Source organism: Pongo pygmaeus, chromosome 3 (genome assembly GCF_028885625.2).
Source record: "Pongo pygmaeus isolate AG05252 chromosome 3, NHGRI_mPonPyg2-v2.0_pri, whole genome shotgun sequence".
Lineage (NCBI taxonomy): Eukaryota > Metazoa > Chordata > Mammalia > Primates > Hominidae > Pongo > Pongo pygmaeus.
In genome coordinates this window covers 101,025,064-101,051,252 of record NC_072376.2, presented here as the reverse complement: position 1 = coordinate 101,051,252, position 26,189 = coordinate 101,025,064, and the positions used below count along the sequence as shown (strand labels likewise).

The window sequence follows — 26,189 nt, the reverse complement described above, 5'->3', positions numbered from 1 at the left end:
CATGAAGAACAGAAAGATGAATAAAGCACAGGCTGGCACTCATAAAGACATTGCAATAAACTTCCAGTTTCTCATTCATGGCTAACCTGGTTTAATGTATCCCTATTATATAGCACCTCAAAGAAAATAAAAACATTCCATAATTAGTTCAGCCTTCTTTCCTCATCTGAATGGAAAGGAGAACATGACTTGTGCCTCCTGGTGAGTTCAGCACAACTGTTATCTCCATTTTCCTATCGTTCCTTTCTCTCCAGCTTTTTCTCAACATCCTCGCTTCCAGCTCGTCCTGGAGGAGACCCAGCATTCACTGCCTGCCTGCTGCCTCCACTTCCTTGAGGGAAACCAGGGGACTTGCTGCCTAAGGGCATAATGGTCCCCACTTTTCTGTGCTCCCTGTTTTTTTTTTTTCTTTTTTTTCTTTTAGACGGAGTCTCGCTCTGTCACCCAGGCTGGAGTACAGTGGTGCGATCTTGGCTCACGGCAAGCTCTGCCTCCCAGGTTCATGTCAAGCTCTGCCTCCCAGGTTCACGTCATTCTCCTGCCTCAGCCTCCCGAGTAGCTGGGATTACAGGCGCCCACCACCACGCCCTGCTAATTTTGTGTATCTTTAGTAAAGATGAGGTTTCACCATGTTAGCCAGGATGGTCTCGATCTCCTGACCTCGTGATCCACCTGCCTCAGCCTCCCAAAGTGCTGGGCTTACAGGCGTGAGCCACTGCACCTGGCCTCCCTATTTTGACTTTGTGCCCAAACAGCCTCTGTGTATAGGCAGAATGTAGAACTTGCTGTCTCAATCAGCACAATCTACTTAATTTCATCATGATCAGCACAGTTCATATAGTATGAGGTCAATTCCAAACCAATAAATTAAAGACTCCTTTAATGTGATAAACTAATTAATCACAAACCTATATGAAGTGGAAAATGTTGGGGATTTTGTTTGTTTGTTTTTGTTGTTGTTGTTGTTAAGGGCTCTCTGCAAGCTCTTATTAGTATGACTTTGAAAAGAAGAAAATGAGATAGAGCCTTATAACCCTCTTCCTAGCAGTACGAACAACTCCCAAAAGGAGTCAACAGGCTGAGATGCTGTTGTGACTTGTCCTCAGGGAAGGTTCTCAATTTTTTTTTTTTTTTGGAGACAGGGTCTTACTACATTGCACAGGCTGGCCTCAAACTCCTGGGAAGCTGGGCCTACAGGCATTTCAATAGTGAAGAGTATTAAAGGAGAAAAATATCATGAGAGAAAATAATACTTTCAACATAATAAGCCAATTCTGGCACCCAAAAAAACATGGCATAGTGGCAAGGCTGACCCTGGCTGGTAAAGCACTTGGGGAATATTTGCAGGCTTTAAATGAGGCCCAGAAAAATCTTACACCCACACCAGTGGGCTAGAGATTTGGCAGGAAGAATAAATCTCTGCATCACTACAAAATTCCACTCCAGAACAGAAAGATGGGAAACACATGAGGCGACTATGCTACTGACTTAGCCTATCCTAGAAATATCTCTTCTCATGTGAGATGATAAATTTTACTCACTGTTCATGACACAGCTTCGCATTCTGTTGTTACTTGAAACTGAAAGCATAGCAACTAATACATTACCACTAAAAAAAAAAAAAAAAAAAAACAGAGATCATGTAGGTTTAGACTCCAGAGTGATCTCTTCTTAGGCAACTGCAGGATGCAGAAAGGAAAATCACTTCCATTCTTTCAGGTCATTTATATCTCCATTCAAAGATTCACCCCCATCACAGCTAACTGGAAGTCTAAAGTAACTGCCCAAAGATTTCAGCTGGGCTAGGAGCCAGTGGATTGCACTCTATTTACTAAGCCTATGACAAGATCATACTACCCAGCTAACTGTTGCCAAACCACTACAAGACTTTCAGGAGCACCATAAAGTAGTCCCTGGTGTACCACAGTGTCCACAGCAACCTAATTTGATTCCCTTATCTTTGCCATTTTGGATGAGAATGCTGGAAGTAATGGTAACAACTGCATAGAGAGAAGATGTATGTATGCATGTCCATATGTGGATAATCAGTTTTACAGTGTACCCAACATATGTAAAGTACTTTTCATGGGAACAATAAAGTAAAGAACTGCAAAAACTGAAAATAAAGAAAATAGACTTATCCTTTAAAACCTAAAATAAAAATGAACATAATATAAACACTCCCTTAACAACCCTAACTTATAACATCTTCCTCACCTGAATGTCCATTTCATCAGATCCTGCAGTATTAAGGGAATCTATAAAAGTGATCAACACAATTTATAGACGTATATGTTTGTATACATCTAGAAACTGTATGTATTTGTCTTGAATTTATTAATTTGTTAATATGCTGGAATAGCAGGATCAAAACAGTTGTAATGAAAAGTGTCAACACAAATTACTACTACTGCTACTACAAATAATGATAATAGCTAGTGCTTGCTTTGGCAGCATATACACTAAAATTGGAATGAAATAGAGATCAGCAATTATTTTTTCAAATTAAAAATAAGAATAAATAATAATAGCTAGTACTACTTGAGTGTTTACTATAAGCCAAGCATTATTCCAAGTATCTGATATGCAACGTATTAAATCTTCACAACCCTAATAGGTAGATATTATTATCTACATTTACAACTAAGGAAACTAAGACATGTAGAGTTTAAGCAACTTTCTCCAAGTCACACAGCTAGTCCATGCTCTTATTCATTATACTCCCTCCATAATTAGCTAATACTCTAAAATTATTCACAATCATGATTTCAGTTGTTGCAAGTCAGTTAATAATTATAATAGAAATTTCAATGCATATTTTAATAATAAGTGAAAAAATGATTGAAAGTCTACAAGGATATGAGACCATACATCTGTTAGAGGGTTATCAAAGATTTCAACATTACATGCTATCAAATGGCATTCACTCAAAAAGACATACAAAGAATTCCAGTAGCCCTTGAAGAGATGTAAAATATCAGCTGACCAGATATACCCCATTCAGGCTGATAAACTACAACATTCTACCTACCCTAGATCTATAAAGATCATAGATCACCAACCTAGATGAAATCATTAAAATTGCCAAACTAAAAAACTGCTATTGTAACACAAAAATTCAGAATTAAAGGGTGGATTTACAAAAATCGCTGAACATCCCTAGAATCCTGAAACCATCTCCAAAGCTGCCCCTTCTCCGAAATGTTACAATTCACTCCTCCAACAAGCTCACAAACTTAAGATAAATGTGAACCTTATAATGTGTGTAGGTATAGAAGATGACATTTGTTAGAATTCAGAATTCAGTACTGTTGGTGACCTATCTCTTCACTGCAGGACAACACTTAATTTGACACACATAGGACCTATATCACCTGTTTGACACCTGCTGAACTGCATGATATAACCTTTTTGGGTGTATCTTATATTCTCACCTGGTCTACAAATGCCCAAAGGGTGGGATCTACACTAATTTGTTGTGTTGTAAGAGTATTTAAAACAAATGAGGAATCTAGAAGTTTAGTCACTCAGTAAATATCTGCTGAATCAGTGACTGAATAAGAAGTAAATAATTCAAGAAAATAAAAAAAACAAAGAACAAGAGGCAAATAGCAAGACAAAATACATCAGCCTGAAATATGAATTATCATGTGTGCTTTTTATTTGGTGCTCAAAAGAGCTTAAAAAGGCAGCTGACAAACAGTAGTCTAATGGTTTTCAAGATAAAAAGGGAATTGTTTCTTAGTACCTTTTACCAAAGTACCTTGATCATATTTGTATTTAACCAATAAATTAAGGAATACAAACTTCTGGGTGGGCAAGTTTATATCATTTTTGTTTCTTTAATAAGTACTGAGTGGAAATTAAATGTAAACAAGTTTGACAATAAAATCTTATCAGCCATTCTCAATCAGCCTGAGGTTACAAAAATGTCTGTGAACAAAATTCTAGGATTATTAAACCCAAACCGTCAGTACTCAAGCAAGACTCAAACTCAACTCCCTTTTCTTTTCTCCTTTACATATACCTTGGATAATAATACTGACCTACTTTACAAGGCTATCATGAGGATTAATCAGCTTAAAAATGCTAAGCATATCAGAGATAAAGAGAGCTTATATATGTATCATTAACCACTTTTATAATTAACAAATTAACTAAAATTCTTGTTTCACAAAGCAAACCATTTTGTTAATTACTTAAAAGTAATACTGCAGGTTTTTTTAAAAGTCACAAATACCTCACACTAACAAGTATGCTCATTAATAAGTACACATTTTCTAAAACACTCAAGTATCTTTATAGAATGTAGGCTGAGTATCACAGACAGAAAAAAAAATTCCGATCAATTATCCCAGAATAAAATTATTAAATGATAGTTTCTCCTGATCCTTAGACCTCTGAACCAGAAAGTCATCTATCTAGCTATCAAAGGAGGCAGGACATCCTACTAGTTTTGATTATAACCATTATCACCAAAATCAGAAAGGGGTGCGCAGTCTCCTGAACCACCTGCCATTCCTAATAAGGAATATATGGGGCCCTAACAAGTGCAATGTTGAGATCTGAACATTTGCTATGGCACATTCTGCCTTTTATATCAGCGTTATGCCCATAGAAACATGCACTTCAATAACAGGAAGTCATTACAGAGTCCCTTCTATTTCCTTTCAGCTCAGCTGGTTTGCTTTTCAGCAAGAGCTGATTAACATGACAGAGTTATTGCGCCCTTCAGATGCCTGAGAGCAACCTGAGAAGCTGGTTGAAACCATTACTTCTACACGGTTAGAAGGAACCACAGTTTGGGAATTGAAGCTTTTGGATGTTCTGCTTTATAAACCTCATTTATCAAACAGCAGGAAAGCTGTTACATATGGTGATGGGCATTATGGAAATACTTAGACTGAATACAAAGGGCGAATGTGAATTGGATTAAATTACCTGCAAGAGGGAAACTAACTCAGGAGAAAGTAAAAGGAACCAATCACAGAAATGAATCAAATAGAGTTGCACAGAAATGTTAGCGTTTGCTTATAAATTGTTACCCTTGGGCTCTGCTATAAGAAGATTTCCTGGTATGTATACAGAGAATTTTAAAATTTAGCAGAATCAAATTAGATTACACTAAATAACTGCCCCTACCACGGTTCTTGTCTATTCAAGATAGCGAGAAAGATTAGAAGACATTTATGTAAGTTCAGATATCCCTAATAACACAGAGATTAGCTTACCCTAAAATCCCAATATTAGAAATCAGAGTATGTATGAGGAAAGAAGAACTATTCATTTAGCTGAAGAGTACTGTTTACAATGTGGCTGGGTAGGAATATGAGAGGCATGGTAAATTAAGGTATTTATTGAATTATTTCTATGGACAACCAGTCTCTAGTTTAATAAAAGAGCTCAAGATTTAATTAATGTCCACTTAGTCACTTATAAAAAATAACATTCAGGAAAAAAAAGCTCATGTTTTGTTTGCTTGCTTTATTTAAAAAAAAAAAAAAAAAAGTGGGGGAAGGCACACAAGACTTCCTAAAATGCCAGCTCTGTAACTTTATGTCTTAGAAAATTATAAAATAAATTCATGGACAAAAACCATAAGGAAATTAATAATAACCCTATGATGACTCCAATCACAAAACTCTGTCTGCTTTGTGGGGGAGGGAGGAGGTATATGTCAGAATGCAAAGGTGAGAATGAAGGAGAGAAAAGTCATGTGAGAGAGGAATGTGCAAAAGACTTATAATCCAATACTTTTTTTTAAAGTTGGACATTGAGTTTAGATGGGGCTTAATATACTGCATCTGAAAAATGCTTCTGGGAATCACAGGCCTCTTTGCCCTTGGCCAAATCACAAATGAGTCATGGACACACCTAAGCTAGAACTCTGTGTGCTGCCTGACACACTGGGAAAATATCTGGGGCCTGAATAACCAGGAGTTTCAGAATTTGATGTGTCTTTGAAATGCCTCCTTCTTACCACACACACACACACACACACAGTTGGTCACATAAGGGTATTGCTAATGTGAGAAGTACAGAAATGAGAGTACAAAGAAACCACAGTAGTCTCAGGGTCAGCAACAGCAATAGTTAACTGTTACATATTCTTAAGAAGGAAAAAAAGGATGTCCAAAATCCTTAGAATCACTGAGAAGTGCTTTCTATCATTGCTCTGGCACATCTACAGAATGCATCCCAAAAAAATGAATTGATGTGCCTTGCAGCTGAACCAGTTAGAGACAGAGTATATAACATGGTATATGATGACTAGCAGGACAGAATCAAGGCACACATTAGAAGACTTGTCCAGGTGCATCTCCTACACCACTACCTTCTTTCAACTTTCCTTCCCCTCAGCAAGGTCAGATTATGTGGCTCCCAGGGTTGTTTGCATTTTATCAGGAAACAAAGTTTCAAGGCAATGAAATAAATCCTCCTCCAGACTAGTGCTAGATGACCATACCCATGCTGGTGGATGCCCTGCTAGGACTAGAAATATTAACAAGTCCAATCAGCAAAGTAAGTGTTGATGGTCTGGCATTACTCCATTCACAGCCAGTACTGCAAAGCAAGAAAAAGAAACTTAAGTTTGCCACTTGGGTTCAAAACTCTGTACGCCCCTTGGAGGTAGGCCACCATGTAATTAACTCCTTCAACTCACTTCTTCACACTCTCAAAGCCTTAGAGGAAACAGTCATACACTCACTTTTTAAAATCCTTCATATTTCAAAGTCAACCGATCTGGGCAATGATACCAAGTTGAAATCACAGACCTGCCCATAACCCCCAGAAAAATCCTCTTTTAAGGAAGGGGCCTTCCATCATGTTCCCTTCCCAAATGGCACAGAAGCTACTTGGGGGTAGCACTCCTGTGGGCCAAGACCAACAGATACCTGTAACGAACTAGGCCTGCCACAGACTTCCCTTCTATGTCTAGCAGCCCTCCAGGTCATGGTTCTCAATAAGCAAACACAGAAAACAAGTTCACTCTCTTCTTCCCACTCATTAAAAACAAACGCAAATCGTATCCAGATTTAGAACACACCTACCAATGAAAAAGTTAAATGAAGAGAGGGAGGCACCCACCCACATAATCTTTCCATTCAAAGAGGCATTATTCCAAGCTGCTATGGAGTTTATAATTAACAGACAAGCTTAACCAACAACAGAAATTTCTGGAATCTCTTGTAATTTACACTAGAGCCTGCCTTATTCCAAATTTAGATCACAAGCATGGGCTGGATTCCGAGGCTGAATCCCAAAGCCTTCTTGGCACACCTCTAGCTTGGGTTTCTTGCAGTCACTCAGCCCTGCTGGGGAGGGCGTCTGCAGGATGACTGAGGGCCAGCTGACCCAGTATGCAGACAGACGCAGTGCGGCTGCTTTGCCAGAGCTCACGCACATCCAGAGGCCCAGCAACACCTACCATTAGCTCCTTGGAGCTGCATCAGGAGGCTGTGCTGGAGAAATGTCTGGTTGCACTCAGATGTATTCATTATGATGCCTTCTACAGATCTTTGCTATCATTGTTCTGCGAGGTTTTTGCTTCCTTTCCCAGCTGCTACCCCAGGGTGAATCCTCTCACCCAAGTTCCAAGACCAAGGTGTGCAGTGAGGCATATCTGAGCACCTGACTCTGCAGTGAGGCTGCCTGATAGAAGACCAAGCCACAGAGAAGACAGATAAGGAGGGTGGGAAGAGGGTGGCCATCACTGGCTACTGTCAGAGGCGTGTGAACCAGAGCAACTCCATCTTAAACAAGAGCTGGGTAAAATGAGGCTGAAACCTACTAGGCTGTATTTCCAGATGAGTAAGGCGTTCTTTTTTTTTTTTTTTTTTTTTGAGACGGAGTCTCGCTCTGTCCCCCAGGCTGGAGTGCAGTGGCGTGATCTCGGCTCACTGCAACCTCTGCCTCCCGGGTTCAAGCAATTCTCCTCCCTTAGCCTCCTGAGTAACTGGGATTACAGGCACACGTCACCATGCCCGGCTAATTTTTGTACTTTTAGTAGAAATGGGGTTTCACCATGTTGGTCAGGCTGGTCTCGGACTCCTGACCTCGTGATCCACCCAGCTTGGCCTCCCAATGTGCAGGGATTACAGGTGTGAGCCACTGCACCTGGCCCGGGTAAGGCATTCTAAGTCACAGGATGAGATAGGAAGTCAACACAAAATACAGGTCATAAAGACCTTGCTGATAAAACAGGTTACAGTAAAGGAGCCAGCCAAAACCCACTAAAACCAAAATGGCCACGAGAGTGAGCTCTGGTTGTCCTCACTGCTACACTCCCACCAGCGCCATGACAGTTTACAAATGCCATGGCAGTGGCAGGAAGTTACCCTATATGGTCTAAAAAGGGGAGGCATGAATAATCCACACCTTGTTTAGCATATCATCAAGAACTAACCATAAAAATACGCAATCAGCAGCCCTGAGGGCTCTGTCTATGGAGTAGCCATTCTTTTATTCCTTTACTCTCTTAATAAACTTGTTTTCATTTTGTACCGCGGACTTGCCCTGAATTCTTTCTTGAGAGAGCCAAGAACCCTCTCCTGGGGTCTGGATCGGGACCCCTTTCCTGTAACATATTTCTCTGTCTGTAACACTACCAGCAGTTTTGTGGTGTCTTCTTTATCATGTGAATCCTCTTCACCAAGAACTATCTGATTAGAACAGGAAGTCTACTCCTTTTACAGGGAAGGGAACTGTGACTCAGAAATAGGAAGAAACTTGCCCAGGGCCACGCAATTATTTCCTGGTAGATAAAAAACTAGATCCCAGTTCTCAAACTCCCAGCTTAGGCTTCTTTCCCTGTAACTCCAGAGACAGTATCAGCCTTTACACGGGATGGTGAAACTGCACGGTAGCATAATTTCTGAGGCATGATATAAAACTGCCAGACACTGCATTCAATATTTACACAGATTACCTGTGAAAGAGTATTATAATCCCCATTTTTATTTATTTATTTATTTTGGGGTTTTTTGTTGTTGTTGTTTGTTTTGTTTTGAGACAGAGTCTTGCTCTGTTGCCCAGGCTGGAGTGCAATGATGCAATCACAGCTCACCGCAGTTTTGATCTCCAGGGCTCAAGCGACCTTCCAACCTCAATCTCCCAAGTAGCAGGAACAACACACCACCATGCCCAGCTAATTTTTTTTTTTTTTTTTTTTTTTTTTTTGGCATCTGTATGTTGCCCAGGCTGGTCCCCAACTCCTTGGCAAGCAATCCTCTGGCCTTGGCCTCCGAAAGTGATGGGATTACAGGTGTGTGCCACCACACCTAGACTATAATCCCCATTTTAGATTAGAGATGTAATGCCTCCATTAGTTTTATCTGATTCCAAACTTCACCATAACCTTGCTGCCTCTAAGGGAGGACTAGAAAGATCTCTTCCCAGTTCCCTTCAAAGGCTGGCTAGAGTGGTACAAGTCCTTCAAAGATCATTGGAGTGAAGTTCCTAAATCCTGGCTGAATGTAGACATTCCCACAGGAAAGAGCATACTGTTGGGCCATGACCCTCCAAATGCATTACTTGTTAGACACCAGCTCTGGCCTAGGGAAACAGAGGGCACATTTAGGAGCTTAATGTGAGACACAAGTGAGTTTTAACAGGAGGAAAAGAAAGAAGACTTGGTTTTTAATCTGTTCCAGTATGAAGACCATTTGTAAAAGTCAATCTTCTTCCTGCCACCTCCATGGTAGTTGTATATGATACCTTTGTATTCTATTAATTGGTAAAATACACAATAAATAGGATTTACTAATTTCTGAATTAGTGTCATTTTCAACTGAATTTTCATTTTAGTAAACAACAGAATCATTTGAAAACCTTAGTACTGAGTGCACTGTACATGGAAGGGTGTTCATCTGTAGATGACTCTACAAACCCCTTCCTTGAAATCCCAAGATTTCAGGGTCCACAGGTTAAGAAATCCCTGACTAGAACATGGGGTACTGCCCCTAGATGAGTAGGCCTGGTGCATGTCTCACAGCAGGCTTCCTGAAGGAACCTGGTGGCAAAGAATGAGGAATTGGAAGCCCATCAACCACACTTCACATCCTTCACAATTGTGCCTAAGCCCTGCAGCCCTCTTTCCAATGGTCAACATAAAAATTAACGATTATAAATTTACACTGACATTTTGGGCAGGGAAACTACGGAACACAGTCACTTACTATGGAAGGGAATAATAAACGTGAGAGAAGAGGGAGACAGTGTCACAGAAAAAATTTAATTCATATTGATGCCAAATAAAACGGTAAAATCATCTAGAAAAAACTGTAAGGTTATTCTTTAATGAAGCTTCAGTGTCTGGAATGATCTGTATTGAATGAAAAGAATGGCAGGTAACAAAAAAAGGGGCAAACACCTATGCTAGTGTGACAAATATGTGGTCACAATTTAAGACCCTACCTTAAAATTTCTCATCAAAAGAAGACTTATTTACACATCCTCACTACTAAGAGGACCTTATAAATCCATGCTACACATATACTGAAAGTCAAACTTAGATTCTTTAAAAGTAAAAATAGGGCCAGGAACAGTGGCTCACACCTGTAATGCCAGCACTTTGGGAGGCCAAGGCAGGCAGATTGCTTCAGCTCAAGAGTTTGAGACCAGCCTGGACAACATGGCAAAACTCCATCTCTACTAAAACAAAAATTAAAAAATTAGCAGGTGTATTGGCACATGCCTATAGTTGTAGCTAATCAGGAGACTGAGACTGGAAGGATATCTGCAGCCCAGGAGGCGGAGGTTGCAGTGACTCAAGATGGCACCACTGCACTCCAGCCTGGGCGACACAACCAGATCCTGTCTCAAAAAAAAATGTAAAAATAGGTGGAAAAGAATAAAATCAACAAGCTTAAAATTGTGTAGCACCTGTTATAAATCAATTAAAAGCACTGAAATTTAAGGAAACGAATTAGCCCCACTACCTTTCCAGCTTATCCTCTTCCATCATCACCCTCTCTTCCCAGTCTCACCACACTATTCAACATGCCCTGAACAAGTATTGCACCTTTATATCCACATCACTGGGTATCAGGTGTGCAATAAGTTTAGTGATGCTGCCACTTTCATTCATACACCCAAGTGCACATGCATACACACACACACACACACACACCCCCCAAAGTGCTACTCAACGCCCAAAGGCAGAACCAATCTCCCCTCCCCTACACCTCTGGTGTATTCTTCAACTTACATAACACAGACTTGCATGACAGCATTTGCCATAGGGATCACTGCAGCCACATCATCACCATATCTCATTCATCCCTCCACTCATAACACCAATCACATTGCTTAGCACAAAACATGTAAGAGCATGTTGCAGAAACAAAGGAATGAATATAGGTAATCAGGAAGTAAAGTTTCTGATAGTGATTATGTGAGGATTACCTATTCAAAAAACTGTCATAATTCTCAGCATTAAATTACTGGATGATATGGTTTGGCTGTGTCCCCACCCAAATCTCATCTTGAATTCCCACATGTTATGGGAGGGACCCAGTGGGAGGTAATTGAATTATGGGGGCAGGTCTTTCCTGTGCTGTTCTCATAATAGTGAATGAGTCTCATGAGATCTGATGGTTTTAAAAATGGGAGTCTCCCTGCACAAGCTCTCTTCTCTTGTCTGCTGCCATGTGAAACATGCCTTTCACCTTCTGCCATGATTGTGAGGCCTCCCCAGCCACGTGGAACTGTAAATCCAATAAACCTCTTTCTTTTCTAAACTGCCCAGTCTTGGGTATGTCTTATCAGCAGTGTGAAAACCGACTAATACAATGGGCAAAATCTATTTTATTCTAACTCTGAACTAACTAGTCACCTCCCCTCCCCAGCTGATATTACATATGTTCTCTAATAAGATGAAAAATAAAAAGTCTTGTGGTGGTGCATGTCTGTAATCCCAGCTAGTCAGGTGGCTGAGGCATGAAAATCGCCTGAACCTGGGAGGTGGAGGTTGCAGTGAGCCAAGATCTCGCCACTGCACTCAAGCCTGGGCGACAGAGCGAGACCCTATCTCAAAAAAAAAAAAAAAAAAAGAAAAGAAAAGTCTGTTTTTCCATCAAAAGGCTTGAATCAGACACAAGGGTTCCAAACAGGAAGGAATCCCTGCACCGTTCAAAAGAGCCTCCCTGAAAACCGAACACTTGGTGGAGAAAGCTCCAACTGGGCCCTCTGCCGTTGTGTCCTCCAACTTTCCATTCTCACCAATAATCAAGACAGACAAGGTACACTTACCTGGCTTGTTTCCTTCCCTCTCATGGCCCAGCTGCCCCTTGGTGTTCAAACCACACGTGTAAACTTCCCCATCTTCCAGCAGGAACACAGAGTGGTTTCCCCCACACGCCACTTCCTTGACACTTCTGTCAGATATGAACCCACACACCTGGGGCTCAGCCACAATTCCCTGCAGGTTGGTGCTGATACCAGGTTGGCCCAAAGACCAATATCCCCAACATAACATTGTTCTTATCTTTCAGGGAATCATGTAGCCTAGGAGAGAGTTAAAAAAAATTATTTTTTAATTAAAAAGAAATAGGTCATAGAAAATCAAGTAATGAATGTAACCAATTTAAAAAATAACCCTCCCCTTAATATTCTTCAGATATCTTACAACTCGAAATAAAACATATTAATACTGTTGAAAGCAGTTATGTTATAATGATGCTATTTTGTATTTTAATCAGAGTTTAAAAAAGAAGTTTAAATAAATTGTGTTTGTTTAAATGAATGAGTGAACAGACAATACGGTTTTCAGATCACTGCTAAAGAATACTGAGTATAGGAGAAGGGCTGAAACAATCTTGCAAACCATTAAGTTAGTAACAGTTTTGAAATTACTCTCGAGACTTCACCTTATCCTTTCTCAATGCATCATTCCTTTGAATTTTCTGCTTATTTACTGTTTTAAAAGTTTTTGAACCAATTAACTCCTTTAGGTACCCTAATATTAGATTGGTTAGTAGTATTTCACCACTTGAAGTGAAGATGAGAAATAGAAAAAAAAAAAAAATGTTATCTTCTCTGCCATTCCCTTTTACCCTTGGTTCCAGATTTGAGTCAAGCCTCACTTCCTACCTGAGAGACTCTGGGATTGTTGCAGCGACAGTCAGCCTGCATCCCCCTGACATGTCTACTATACTGCCTAACTGGTAGCTTTCTCTTTATATCTTTATAACTTAACTCCCCAAACAGATTTTAATCTCCTTCAACAGAGACCACAGTATAACACAGACCTCTTCTATTTAGCAGGTAATCAATTTTTGCCTGATTACTGACCCTAGCCTAAAGTTTCATTACCTTTTAACAATTCATGTTTCCCTTTCATACAAACAAAAAAAATCTCATCTCTCGCTACCAATTCACACCACAAGGATGGCCAGGTAACAACAAGTGTTGGTGATAATGTGGGGCTATTAGAACCATCTTACATTGGCTTGTAAAAATGTCTGGCAGTTCCTGAAAAGACTAAACATAGAGATACCATATGATCCTGCAATTTCACTACTAGTTATAAACCCAAGAGAACTGCAAGACTACGTCCACACAAAAACTTATAAAGGAATGTTCACAACAGCATTATACACAATATTGAAAGGAAATAACCAAAATGTTCATCAACTGATGAATGGTTAAATAAAACATGGTATACCTATACAATGGGATATTATTTGGCTGCAATATGGATGAACAGTGAATATATTACGCTAAGTAAAAGAATCCAATCACAAAAGTCCACAAATTATATGATTCCGTTTACATGAAATGTATAGAACAGGCAATAGAAAATAGACTAGAAAATAGACTAGTGTCTGCCTAGGACTGGAGGGAAAGAGGAGAATGGAGAGTGACTGTACCTGTCCTTTTAGAAAGTGGTAAAATGTTCTAAATTTAGGTTGTGGTGATGTTTTTAAAACATGGTAAATATATTAAAAAGCCCTAAATTTTATACTTTAAATAGCTAAATTTTAGGCCAGGCGTGGTGGCTCATGCCTGTAATCCCAGCACTTTGGGAGGCCAAGGCAGGCGGATCACCTGAGGTCGGGAGTTCCAGACCAGCCTGACCAACATGGGGAGACCCCGTCTCTACTAAAAATACAAAATTAGCCAGGCGCGGTGGCGCGTGCCTGTACTCCAGCTACTCGAGAGGCTGAGGCAGGAGAATCGCTTGAACCCGGGAGACAGAGGTTGCAGTGAGCTGAGGTCACGCCATTGCACTCCAGCTTGGGCAACGAGCAAAATTCAGTATCAAAAAAAAAAAAAGTAAATTTTACGGTATGTGAATTATATCCCAATAAAGATTTTTTAATTGTCTTTAGATCTCCTATCTCTTGCTACATGTCTACTGCTTTTGTGGGTCCACATCAGCCAATAAGGCTTTCTTGAGTTTAATTGTGAGAATTGTCATTACCAACATAATAGGCACAAAAGTATTTTTTTTACAACAGAAAGGAGGAGGGAACAACCTCTAGAGTTTAATATGGGAAAGGTATCAATTATTTCAATATTTTATTTTTGCTTACAAAGACATAAGAGGGGAAGCTTTATCTAATGCTTTGATCAGAAATGAAATATTATAACTTCAAAAGTTCTGACTATTGGTAAAGTTGGAAATCTTAAGTGGGTGGATCTTCTGTTCGGGAAAATACCCCATGCACCTCTCTGGTTTTGAAAGAAAGGTCCAAGATTTAGAGACGAAAGTAGATGGGGGAAATCCCAAGCATGCCTTATAAAATAGTAGATGCTCCTATTTAAGATAGCAAATTAAGAGACAGCAATTGGCCGGGCATGGTGGCTCACACCTGTAATCCCAGCACTTTGGGAGGCCAAGGCAGATGGATCACCTGAGGTCAGGAGTTCGAGACCAGCCTGACCAACATGGTGAAACCCCATCTCTACTAAAAATACAAAAATTAGTCGGGTGTGGTGGCAGGCGCCCATAATCCCAGCTACTCAGGAGGCTGAGGCACAAGAATCGCTTGAACCCAGGTGGCAGAGGTTGAAGTGAGCCAAGATGGCGCCATTGCACTCCAGCCTGTGCAACAAGAGCGAAACTCCACCTCAAAAAAAAAAAAAAAAAAAGAAAAACAGAAAGCGATTGAAGCCTGTAACATGGCTGCAAGTTTAGAACCTGGCCAGTAAACAGTAGATTCTCCATGGCAGAGAACAGCAGATGAATTTTGAGAACAGTGGTGTCTAACGCTCAGTTTGAACTTGTTGCCCGTTCTGTAACTACTTTTGAGAATCCCAAACCTTCTATCAAATTTAAGACACAACACCCTTACAATAACTGTATTTTGCCAAGCATGAATTAAAAAGAACCTTGAAAATAAGCCCTCAGAGCCCCGCCTGAAGACTGACAACTGAGCAAGAGTTTTGGATGAGCCATGATAAGAGAACCTAAATGTTCTTCTTCCCCTCAGAAATTCTTAGAAATTTGAGGAAGACACTAAATCTCTAATCAGCATCGCCTTGGGCTTTAATCACTTTATCTGGATATTAAAGAAAATAGTGACCAGGCACAGTGGCTCACGCCTGTGATCCTAACACTTTGGGAGGCCAAGGTGAGAGGACAGCTTAAGCCCAGGAGTTTGAGACCAGCCTGGGCAACACAGTGAGACCTTATCTCCACAAAAAAATTAATAAAATCAGCCAAGTGTGGTAGCACACACCTGTAGTCCCAGCTACTTGGGGGGCTGGGGTGAGAGGATCGTTTGAGCCTAGGAGGTCAAGGTTTCAGTGAGCTGTGATCGTACTACTGCACTCCAGCCTGGGCAACAGAGCGAGACCCATCTTAAAAACAAACAAGCAATGCAGAAGATTGGTCTTAAGGACATTCAGATTACATTTCAGTTTCCAAACATACTTTTTTTTTTTTCTTTTGGAGACCAAGTCTCGCTCTGTCTCCCAGGCTGGAGTGCAGTGGCGCAATCTCAGCTCGCTGCAACCTATGCCTCACAGGTTCAAGCAATTCTCCTGCCTCAGTCTCTGAAGTAGCTGGGATTATAGGTGTGTGCCACCACACCCCGCTATTTTTTTGGTATTTTAGTAGAGACAGGGTTTCGCCATGTTGGCCAGGCTGGTCTTGAACTCCTGACCTCCAGTAATTGGCCCGCTTTGGCCTCCCAAAGTGCTTGGACTACAGGTGTGAGCCACGGAGCCCAGCCGGTTTCCAAATATACATTTTAATTATAATTCTGAATATCATTTTCTAATCATAGTTCTTAAACATGCTACTCTCTCCATATTAAGAATCACTGTTCTAGGTCCTACAGGTCAAAATACCAGGATTTCAAGACAAGATTGCAGACTTCAAAGGTGTCTTACCTAATCTTTTCATTGGTACATTCATTTCATCCTAATGAAAAGAGGATGGATTCTAATGGAAATGGTGAAGACTTACTTTGAATTATAATACTAGGAGAACACATCAAAGCTGAATATATCAGCCAATCTACAGGAGAGAACTGTCAACATATGAAGGAGACAGCTAATTGGCTATTCTATGCAAAGTCAGCTTTTAAAATGACAAACTTCTTTCTCCCAAGGTAAAAGCATGCCCAAATGGCTACAAATTAAAGATTACAACACAGAGGAAGCTCATACTTTCAACCTCTCTTGACAACAATTACAGTACTTTGGCTTTAACTCAATGACCTTAATTCGTATATAACAATTTTAAAACTGCCTTATTGTAATCCTGAGGTATGCTTTGAACTCTTGAGGCTTTTGGGAAAGGCATGAAAAGGCCCAAAATAAAATATAAAACTGAATCTCAATTTGCTGTCTTAAACAGAAAGTTCTGCTTCTTCCCAAGATTTTTATTCCTTGTCCAGACTCTACACTAAAAAAGTATTAAGATTAAATGTTATTCTTTGAATTAACTACAAAGATTGTGGAGAGGGAAGTAGAAATAAAATGAAAAACTGGCAGGGTAGTGGTGGTGGTGGTTGGTGGTCTAATGATACACATTTAAATAGACCAGCAAGCTCACATAATCTAGAAATAATTTATTTTTCCCAATTTGCTCAATTGCTATTATCCACATTAATGGATTTTTTCATTTTTAGTATTTCATAAATTTGTCTTATCTCTCCTACCTTCTAGTGTTCTTAGATGCAAGAAGGTTGTGATGTGCCTTACAGAGAAAAAAATGTGTACCAGGTAAGTTTCTTTCATGCATGAGTTATAGTGTTGGCTGTGAGTTCAATGTTAATGAATCAACAAGTGAGTACATTCAAAAAACAGAACAGGAAATCTGCTGATCTGTATGTGTGGCCTCCCCTGGAGACAGCTAAAGTAATATCCAGAGTACATAATGAAGCTATAAATACAATGGAAAAGCAATTAAATCTGTGGATTCATGAGATGACAACCCATAAAAAATAAAAATCACAGTGGATAGCACTGATGCGAGGCTAAAAGCCAAAAACACTGTCACATTACACAGGGTCAAGAAAATGTTAAACCCTTCTCAACTAGTGTTTTATTACCAAGAAATATTGTGTATATTAGTAAGACATATATATTAAATAGGCTGTCTAGACAGAAACACACATAAAAAAAGGTTATGCGTCAGCTGGCTGATAAAAATCTCTTGACCAGAGCCTGCAGGAACCTAACCCTGTATTTCCTTAGAAACAATGGCTCTGTATTCACTAATATGGTATTCACCATGACTTTACAGAACCTAACTATATACAGAGTATAACAAGTCCCTTCTTTGTTTACTTAAGCTTATTTATTTATGCTTGTTTGAATCAGGTTTCTTTCACTTGCAATAGAAAGAAACTCCTGACTGATAATATTAATAATGACATTCTTAATAATAACAGCAGATAAGACCCAATTTGAGCTTACTCTGAGTCTGGTACTTTTCTATGTGCTTCACAAATGTTAGCTCATTTCATCTTCTATGAGACAGGTACTGCCATTATCTCTAATTTACAGATGAAGAAAGTGAAACTAACAAAAAAAAGATGAAGTAAAGGAAAAGAAAGAGACACTATGCTGTGCTGTATAGTAAGGCGCTTAGAAAGTAGATAACCAAAAGGCCAGACTTCCCAATGTGTCTGCACCACTCTCCAGAGAAAACAGGGACCCTGATCAGTCAACCTGGCTATCTGATCCGCTAAGTAATTCTTTCCTAAAAGTGGATGGGTGGATCAGATTCCATAACAGTTGTCATTAAATTCACCCAACCAATTGCCTTGCTTAGCAAGCAACCTTAAATAACTTGGTTTCTAGGGCAGATTCTACTACAGGGATAGAAACTGTGACCAAGTAACCAAAGCATCTCAGTCTTATTAGGATTTCTAATTCTCATTATTAATTTGGCGTCCTGGGTCTATCAGCTTTTTGTAGTTTATCTGGCATGAGTCAGTCCTTGAGAGTCATCTGAGTTCTGGGTGCTTTGGCCAAGCACAATCCTGTGTAAACTGCCTGAAGTATGGCCTCATCCCTGACTGACTAGTAAAAACAATTTATGAAAAAAGATAATAAAAAGGACTATTGTTCAAGAAAACTTCAAAAATTCTTCCCAACTGAGTTACAGTAATGGAATCTTCAACTGGTCAAATAAAAACTGCCTACCAAGAGAATTAAATAGCAACCACAAATAAGATGTGTACCTGTGAATAAACTATCAATCCTAACTATAAATATGGTCTAGGTCATCACAATGCTCTGCCGGAACTAAAGAAGAAGACAATTAAAATCATCTAACTTTCAGGAGAGAAGTTCAACGCATTGGAGAGAAGCCAGCCATTAGCACAGCTTTCACTTCAAAGTACACTCCAGTTGGACCCCTAAATCTTGTAGCTGCTGATGTCCATGACTTTAAAGGTCTAGTTTCAGCAACGGTCTGCATCGCTGGGCATTTTGATCTCCAAGGTCCTTACACCCATTTTTCCTCATTCACTCTCTTGCTTGCTCCTAGAAGAGCAGAATCTTTTATTTTCCTTCTACACAATTATGAAATTCGCTGCAAAATATAGGACTACACTTCCCTCAGCACCTACACCAGCCCCCCTTGGCTGCATTTCCTGCCTCTTATTTCCCCATGACAAAACAAAAGGAAGGACCACTTTTGAAGTACAACTTTCTCTCGATGTCTACCTAGCACTTTCCTGAGTCCTTCTCATCTATTCTTGGTAAGAGATTCAAGATAATCTTAGCAGAGCTTCAGGGTCAAAGGAACTAAAATCCAAGCCCTACATTAACCACGTTAGCTGTGAAACCTGAGGAAAGATGTTTACCCACCTTAAGCTCCAAAATCAGGAGAAGGTGCTAGAGTGTTGTCAGGATTAATGAGAAAATGCATGTAAAAAGGGCTTAGCATGGTGCCTGGCATGTAGTAGTAAGTGACCAGTAAATGTCACCTGCTTTAGTCAATGTTACTCCTACTCCTAGTGCTCTTCTTTGAGATTTCAGCAGACACGACAATTCCCAAAAGAGGCTGGGATTGTGACTCCTGTCTTCCTCACTGCAATTAGCACTAGCTGCATTCTGCCAAATCTGCACTACAGCAAAGCAGCATCACAACCATCTGCCATAACTTTCATGAAAGGGATTTGAGGTTGATAGGAGGAAGTTTTTTTGTGTGCATTTGCTTTTAAATTCTGGAGAGGCCATGGGTGGAGGGCGGTGGGGAGATAAATCTCTTTTTACTAGCTCTAGTGAGTTAAATGCTAAAAGACAACCTTCAATTCCTAAACTTTGTCTTATAATAAGACTATGCGACTATGCACACAGCAGCCGAACAACTCATTCTTATCCCTTTGTTTGAAAGGCACTGAGACCAAAATAACACTCAGGCAGGACTTCTAATCTCATTTAAAATAGGGATAAGCTTCCTTTCAAGTAAGCTTAGAAGCAATTACCTGAATGTTGTATATATGAAGAGGGTCTCTTTCAACAGCAGGAAAAGACAATGTCCAAAACTTTCAGTGCTTTGCAGATACTCCCCAAATTCAGGCTTTAAATAAATGTAGGGCCAAAACTAAAAGGCAGAATTAACTCTGGTAACAAAGAAGATTCATTTTAATGACTTGCCTTGTTATCAAAAATGTTCCTAGCAAAGAGAGAAATGTCATAAAAGGAAAAGAGAAGTTTTCAACAACGTGAATCCACTCCTTGCTGTTTTCTCTCTCCTCCACTTTAGCTGGACTTTGGTCCTCTGACCCTCTCAGCCAACACAGGAAACATTCCTACCCTTCCCCGGATCATCCCTCAAAGGTGGTGTGCTAGGCTTTGTGAAGCTGGAAGAATGACTTCTCTGCAGTCTGCTTAAGCTGTGGACTGCCTTCAAAAGACACCAACCAGACTGGCAAGAATTGAAAAGTCTTAACAATACCAAGTCAAGGATATACAACAGCCAGGACCCTCATAGACAGCTGGTGGGAATATAAACTGGCATAAGCACTTGGCAAAACAAGTTGGCATTCTCCAGTGAAGATGAAGATGTGGATACCTCCCCACACAGTAATTTCACTGCTGGGCATATGACCAGCATTGTCCAACTTATTAAGCATCTATGGTGCTCCTGTACTATACTAATAAATGGAGATACAAAGATAAGTAAAATCTGGAAACTTGGAACTTTCTGCGATAATGGAAATGCTATATATTTGCACTGTCCACTATGGTAGCCAGTAGGTATATGTGGCTATTGAGTACTTGAAATGTGACTAATACAAGTGAAGAACTGAAATAGTTAATATTTCATTTTCATAAATTTTAATGTAAGTGGCCCCACATGACTAGTGGCTATCTTACAGTCCAATGCAGTGAGAAACTCATGAACATATGCACCAAGATACATGTATAAGAATGTTCGTTCCAGCATTATTTGAAATAGGAAAAAAGCAAAAAACAAATATCCATCAATAAGAAAACAGATACAGTGTGGCACATGCATAAAATAGAACACTGTACAGCAGTAAAAAATAAACTCCATCTATAAGCATCATTGTAACTAAATCTTAAAAAGTGTTGAGTCACAGAAGAATTCACAGTATGATGCATTTTTACAAAGTTCAAACACAACTACAACAAATATATTATTTGGAGATTAAGAATCATCAGTGGTAACGAAGCTATGAAGAAAAGCAAATCACAAACACAAAATACAGGGTAATGATTGCGGAGGCAGTAGGAATAGAGGGAACAATCTGGAAGGAGAACAAAGGGAGACATTTCAATAGCATGGCTGATATTCTGCTTCTGTCCTTTTATTGTTGTTTCTTAACATATATGACATGCATTATTTTATGCTTACAAATACTTCACAAAACAAACAAAAATGGAAAGCGCTGTTGAGGCAGTATGGCTGCTTCTCCTACCTCCTCCACTAACACCCTGTCCACGTGCAGACTGGGAGTTTCTCCATGAAGGAACCAGGTTTTACTCCTCTTTGTGCCTTCCATTCTCAGCAGAGTACAAGAGCACAGTAGAGGCTTGATAAATGCCTAGTGAACTGACCCCCATTCTTAGAAAACCTGAATTTCCACCATCTCAACTTGTAACCACTTTTATTTTCCAGATCATGTTAAAGATTCCCCACCCTGAGTAATAATAAAACCAGTTCACTTACACAGAAACACATGTCCCTGCCACCAACAAGTACTATTTCTAAATGGAGTAAATGTCTAAAGGGGACAGAGTTATATTATCAAATTTACCACCTTATTAAAAGTCCATTTGATCTAACCTCTAAGCAAGAGACTCACATTCCTAAATTCATTTTAATGGCAGCTAAGGCCTTCAGAGGCCAAGTAACTTTGGTCCTCTAAGAATTAAGTGCTTGGCCAGGCGCGGTGGCTCACGCCTGTAATCCCAGCACTTTGGAAGGCTGAGGCGGGCCGATCACGAGGTCAGGAGATCAAGACCATCCTGGCTAACACAGTGAAACCCCGAGCGAGGTGGCGGGCCGCCTGTAGTCCCAGCTACTCGGCAGGCTGAGGCAGGAGAATGGCGTGAACCCTGGGGGGCGGAGCCTGCAGCGAGCCGAGATCCCCCCACCGCACTCCAGCGTGGGCAACAGCGAGACTCCGTCTCAAAAAAAAAAGAATTAAGTGCTTGAAGCAGAGACCAGAAACCAGGTCTCCTACTTCTTGGGCTCACCTTGTTCTCTTCACTATCTTACAGCAGCAGGAAGGCACTGAGATTTGTTTAGGTCCCTCTCTAGGTAGCTACCCTAGCTTGAGTTGATGACAGTATTAAACAGGATAATGTATGTAAAGGACTCCATTTACAAGATGAAAAAACTGAGCTCCAGAAAAATTAAGTAACTCACCACAGGTCACACACTTGGCATTGGACTAGAAGCCAGAAATATTCCACACCTTGCAGTTCTGCAAGTTAAAGAAATAATAAATAACATTAGTATGGAACTCTGTTGTGTCTTCATGTTACTGTAAACAAAAAGACAAGAGTTAACCTCTGAAAATAAAAATATCTTTAAATTACTCAATCTTGAATATTCCCCACGCATTGTATCTCAAGACAGGAGTTTGGTTAAATACCAGTAAGATAACCTCTAACCAGTTACAAAGACATCGATCACCTCTAAAAGTGAACTAGAGATATAGATACCACCTTATAAAAATTCCTGACATTTGATAGGGATAGTAAAAATGGAATTACTTTAAAATCTCCTATTTTTGTTAGAGAAATTTTTGGAAAATAATTTAATTTTGTCTATTTTCTTTATTTTTCCATGTACGACACATATTATAGCAGTTTGTTTTGCCACAACTGTTTATGAAGACTGTCTCCTTTCATTCCTTTTCTTTTTTTTTTTTTTTTGAGACAGAGTCTGGCTCTTTCACCCAGGCTGGAGTGCAGTGGCCGATCTCGGCTCATTGCAACCTCTGCCTCCCAGGTTCAAGCGATTCTCCTGCCTCAGCCTCCCAAGTAGCTGGGATTACAGGCACCCGCCACCACGCCCAGCTAATTTTTGTATTTTTAGTAGAGAAGGGGTTTCACCATGTTGGTCAGGCTGGTCTCCAACTCCTGACCTCAAGTGATCCACCTGTCTCAAGCCTCCCAAAGTGCTGGGATTACAGGTGTGAGCCACTGCGCCCGGCCAGTCACTGCACCCGGTCTTTCCCTTTTTATTACCACATCCTCCATCATGCAAAATGAGAAGAGATCATCTCAGAGAGGTACCTAAAGTATCTCAAAAGAAAAAGTCCTCCATGATTTTAAGACATTTTTGTCAAGCACTTTAGGAGGCCCAGGCGGGTGGACAGCCTGAGCCCAGGGGTTGGAGATCAGCCTGGGCAACATGGCAAAACCCCGTTTCGTCTTTTGGCGAAACCAAAAACTACAAAAAATTAGCTGGGTATGGTGGTGCACGCCTGTGGTCCCAGCTACTTTGGAGGCTAAGGTGGGGGATTCGCTTGAGCCTGGGAGGCGGAGGTTGCAGTGAGCCGAGATCGCACCAGTGCACTCCAGCCTGTGCAACAGAGCGAGACCCCTCATCTCGAAAGAAATTATTGTCATAACTTTATTTCTACCTCTCTATGCAGAAAATTCCATTCAATCTGGAGAACAGTACTTTTATTTATAAAACTGAAGCATAACTATCTTGTGTCTCCAGTAGGGGTACTACTACTCTCATTAAGTATAAAAAAAGTTTTTAATTGGCCATACAAATCTTAAGAAATTTAAATTTGGTCTTCAGAATGAAATGCTATAACGAATGGCTTCAACCACACAACCTGCAACATTCTGAAATCCCTGTTTCTTTTTCAAAAAGTAAACTCCAGCTACTTACTGAACAAGAACTGGATGCTAGTGCTAATGTGCTAATTTTGTTTTTCATGCCAAAGGAGTTCTGCCAAAGAGGTTTCTAACCTGTCCTCCTTGTTCCCTGCATTATACTTTTTACAGAAAGTTCCTAGCCTCGAAGGGGGTACGACTACGATGTAGAATATGTAATTCAATTATTCTGCTTTAGGATATGCAATCCATGTACTTTGCTTTTCTGATTTATAATGCTATTCCCTCCTCCCCCAGGGTAAAGGAAAGTACAAAAGGAGACAGCTTCACAGTAATCTGCCGACTAAAACATGATACCCTATCACTGCATTTAAAACTTTTTATTTTTTTATTTCTCTCAAGTCTAGAGTTGAAAAATCAGCTCACTTGATCTTATCTAATTATCAAATAAAAGGTTCTAGAAATAGCTTCTTATTTGTAGAAAGAACCAGAAGACACATAAAAATGGAAGAGAGCTCTTGAATCGTCTTTCCCAAAGCATTCTATGCGTGATGAATGCAAGCAAAATCCTGGAAGGCTTTTCTCTGAATTTAAGGTACTTCCTAATTGGGCTCATTTGAAAGCTAATGTAAAATGCAATCAGAAAACAGCCAGAAACAGTGACAGACCAACAACAAAGTTCAAATACTTATTCCCTGGAGCTCACGCTGCATACACATATTCCGTGCACAGTCGCAATAGGCACTGTCTCTATAGGCTCACGTTTCAGGTTACACATGCTCCTCTAGGTCTGGTTGCCCTAGTTTGCCCACTCCACACATTCACAAATGACTCAAGTCTCACCTGCCCCCCGGCCGTCCCAGCTCCTGACACCCCCGCGCCGGTCCGCACCGACGTGTCAGCGCACACACACACACCCGTACACACGTGTCCGCACACACCCTCGCCCCCGGCCCCGCCCAGGAGGCGGACCCCGGAGAGGAGAGCCGGCCCGGCCTCCGCGAAGTGGGTGGTGCCGGGCCCCGCAGCCCTGCCGGCGCTGTCATCGCGGACGCCGTGCACCGCGTCCTCGGCGCAAACTCCTCGCGGCCGCTGAGGTTCCCCAAAATGCCAGGGCCTCGCCAGCTCCCATTTCAATTGAAAGCGTCCGCGCTCCTCACTGCACGGAGGTCCCTGGAACCCCAGAATTTAAATAGGGGCAGGGGGCGAGCGTAGGCACTATCCTCGTTTTGACTTTCTGCGTCGCAATTCCTCCAGGGCGGCAGGGCGGCAGGGCGGCAGGGCGGCAGGGCGGCAGGGCGGCAGGGCGGCAGGGCGGCAGGGCGGCAGGGCGGCCGAGCGCGGGCGGGAGGCGCTCCCATTTTGAAGGCTTGTCTCGCCTTTCCCTGCGCGGGGCTCTCTGACCGGAGGGCGAGCCCACGAGAACGCCAGGGACGAGCACGCAGGGTCCTAAGGGCGCCGCGCCCCAAACTCCCCGCGCCCCAGACCCAGGTCGTCGCTGGAGGTGCCTGCAGCCGCCGCCGCCGCCGGAGTCACGGGAGGAGCCGCAGCCGCCCCTCCGGGAGCCGCGCGCTGACAGCAGTGCCAGGCGGAACGCGGCCCAGCGCGGCTGCAGCTCCGCGGTACCCTCCTCCCTGGAACCCCGGCCCCCGCCCTGCGCACCTCGGCAGCAGCCGAACCGCAGCTTGGGACTCCGACTGTCACAGCCCCTCTCGCCGGACCCGGGGTTTCTCCGTTTTCGGCGTCACAATAATAAGGAAGTTTCCCCGCAAGCCTGCGGGCGGCGGAATGCGCTGGGTGAATGGCTTCGCACCGGGCCAATGGGCGCCGTTCTCGGGAGGGCCCGCGCCAATGGCGGCCGCCGTGGCACGGGCTGGAGGCGGGGCGGCAAGGTCCGCGGGCGGGAGGAGGGGAGAGGCCCAGGCCCCAAAGCCAGGCGCAGGCGGCCGGAGGTGACAGGACTCGAGGGCCCGGCGCGGGGACAGCGGCACGGGTGTGTCAGCCGAGATCGGACTGCAAGACATAGAGCGTTGACGCTGAAATAAGATTGCTTTTCACTGGCGGGGAAGCGAGCTGGACCGATCAGCGGTTGCCTTTTCGGGTTCTGGACTCTGGTTTTTATTATTTATGAAGAGGTAACCGAAAGCCTTGGGCACGGGGGAAAAAGCTGGAGGGTGACAATTGAGGGAGAGTGCGCTAGTCTTCTGCTTTACTCCACTTCGTAGGACTGTAGGAAGCGCGGCGCTGGCCCGCGGCGCTGCGCGATGGGAGAGGCGGGGAAGGAGGTCCGCGGCAGCAGCCGGCGCCCTTCTGGAGAGGTGGGGATCGAAGACCGGCACGGGGCTGCGGAAGAAAGGCGGGCCTGGGGGAGGCTGGAGGGTGGACGCAGGGGGAGCATAGCAAGAAGAGTCTTTGGGCACCAGATCTTAAAATCTTGTAATCTGAAAGAC

General features: G+C 41.9%; 1 protein-coding gene across 4 annotated transcripts in view; it reads right to left on the bottom strand.

The window, feature by feature from the left end:
• The window catches only part of HERC3 (HECT and RLD domain containing E3 ubiquitin protein ligase 3), a 117,190-nt gene extending 91,645 nt beyond the window's left edge, over positions 1 to 25,545 (bottom strand). For 3 of the 4 annotated variants that reach the window (XM_063663881.1, XM_063663882.1, XM_063663883.1), the window contains exons 1-3: positions 25,402 to 25,531; positions 22,310 to 22,367; positions 12,253 to 12,507 (exon numbers count right to left, since the gene is read on the bottom strand). In XM_063663881.1, coding sequence (XP_063519951.1) covers positions 12,253 to 12,478 — 226 coding nt within the window. In that variant the 5' untranslated portion in view covers positions 12,479 to 12,507; positions 22,310 to 22,367; positions 25,402 to 25,531. Of the gene's footprint in view, positions 1 to 12,252; positions 12,508 to 22,309; positions 22,368 to 25,401 lie in introns of all 4 variants that reach the window. The other variant, XM_054485351.2, reaches the window with a different exon arrangement.
• Positions 25,546 to 26,189: the final 644 nt, after the last annotated feature.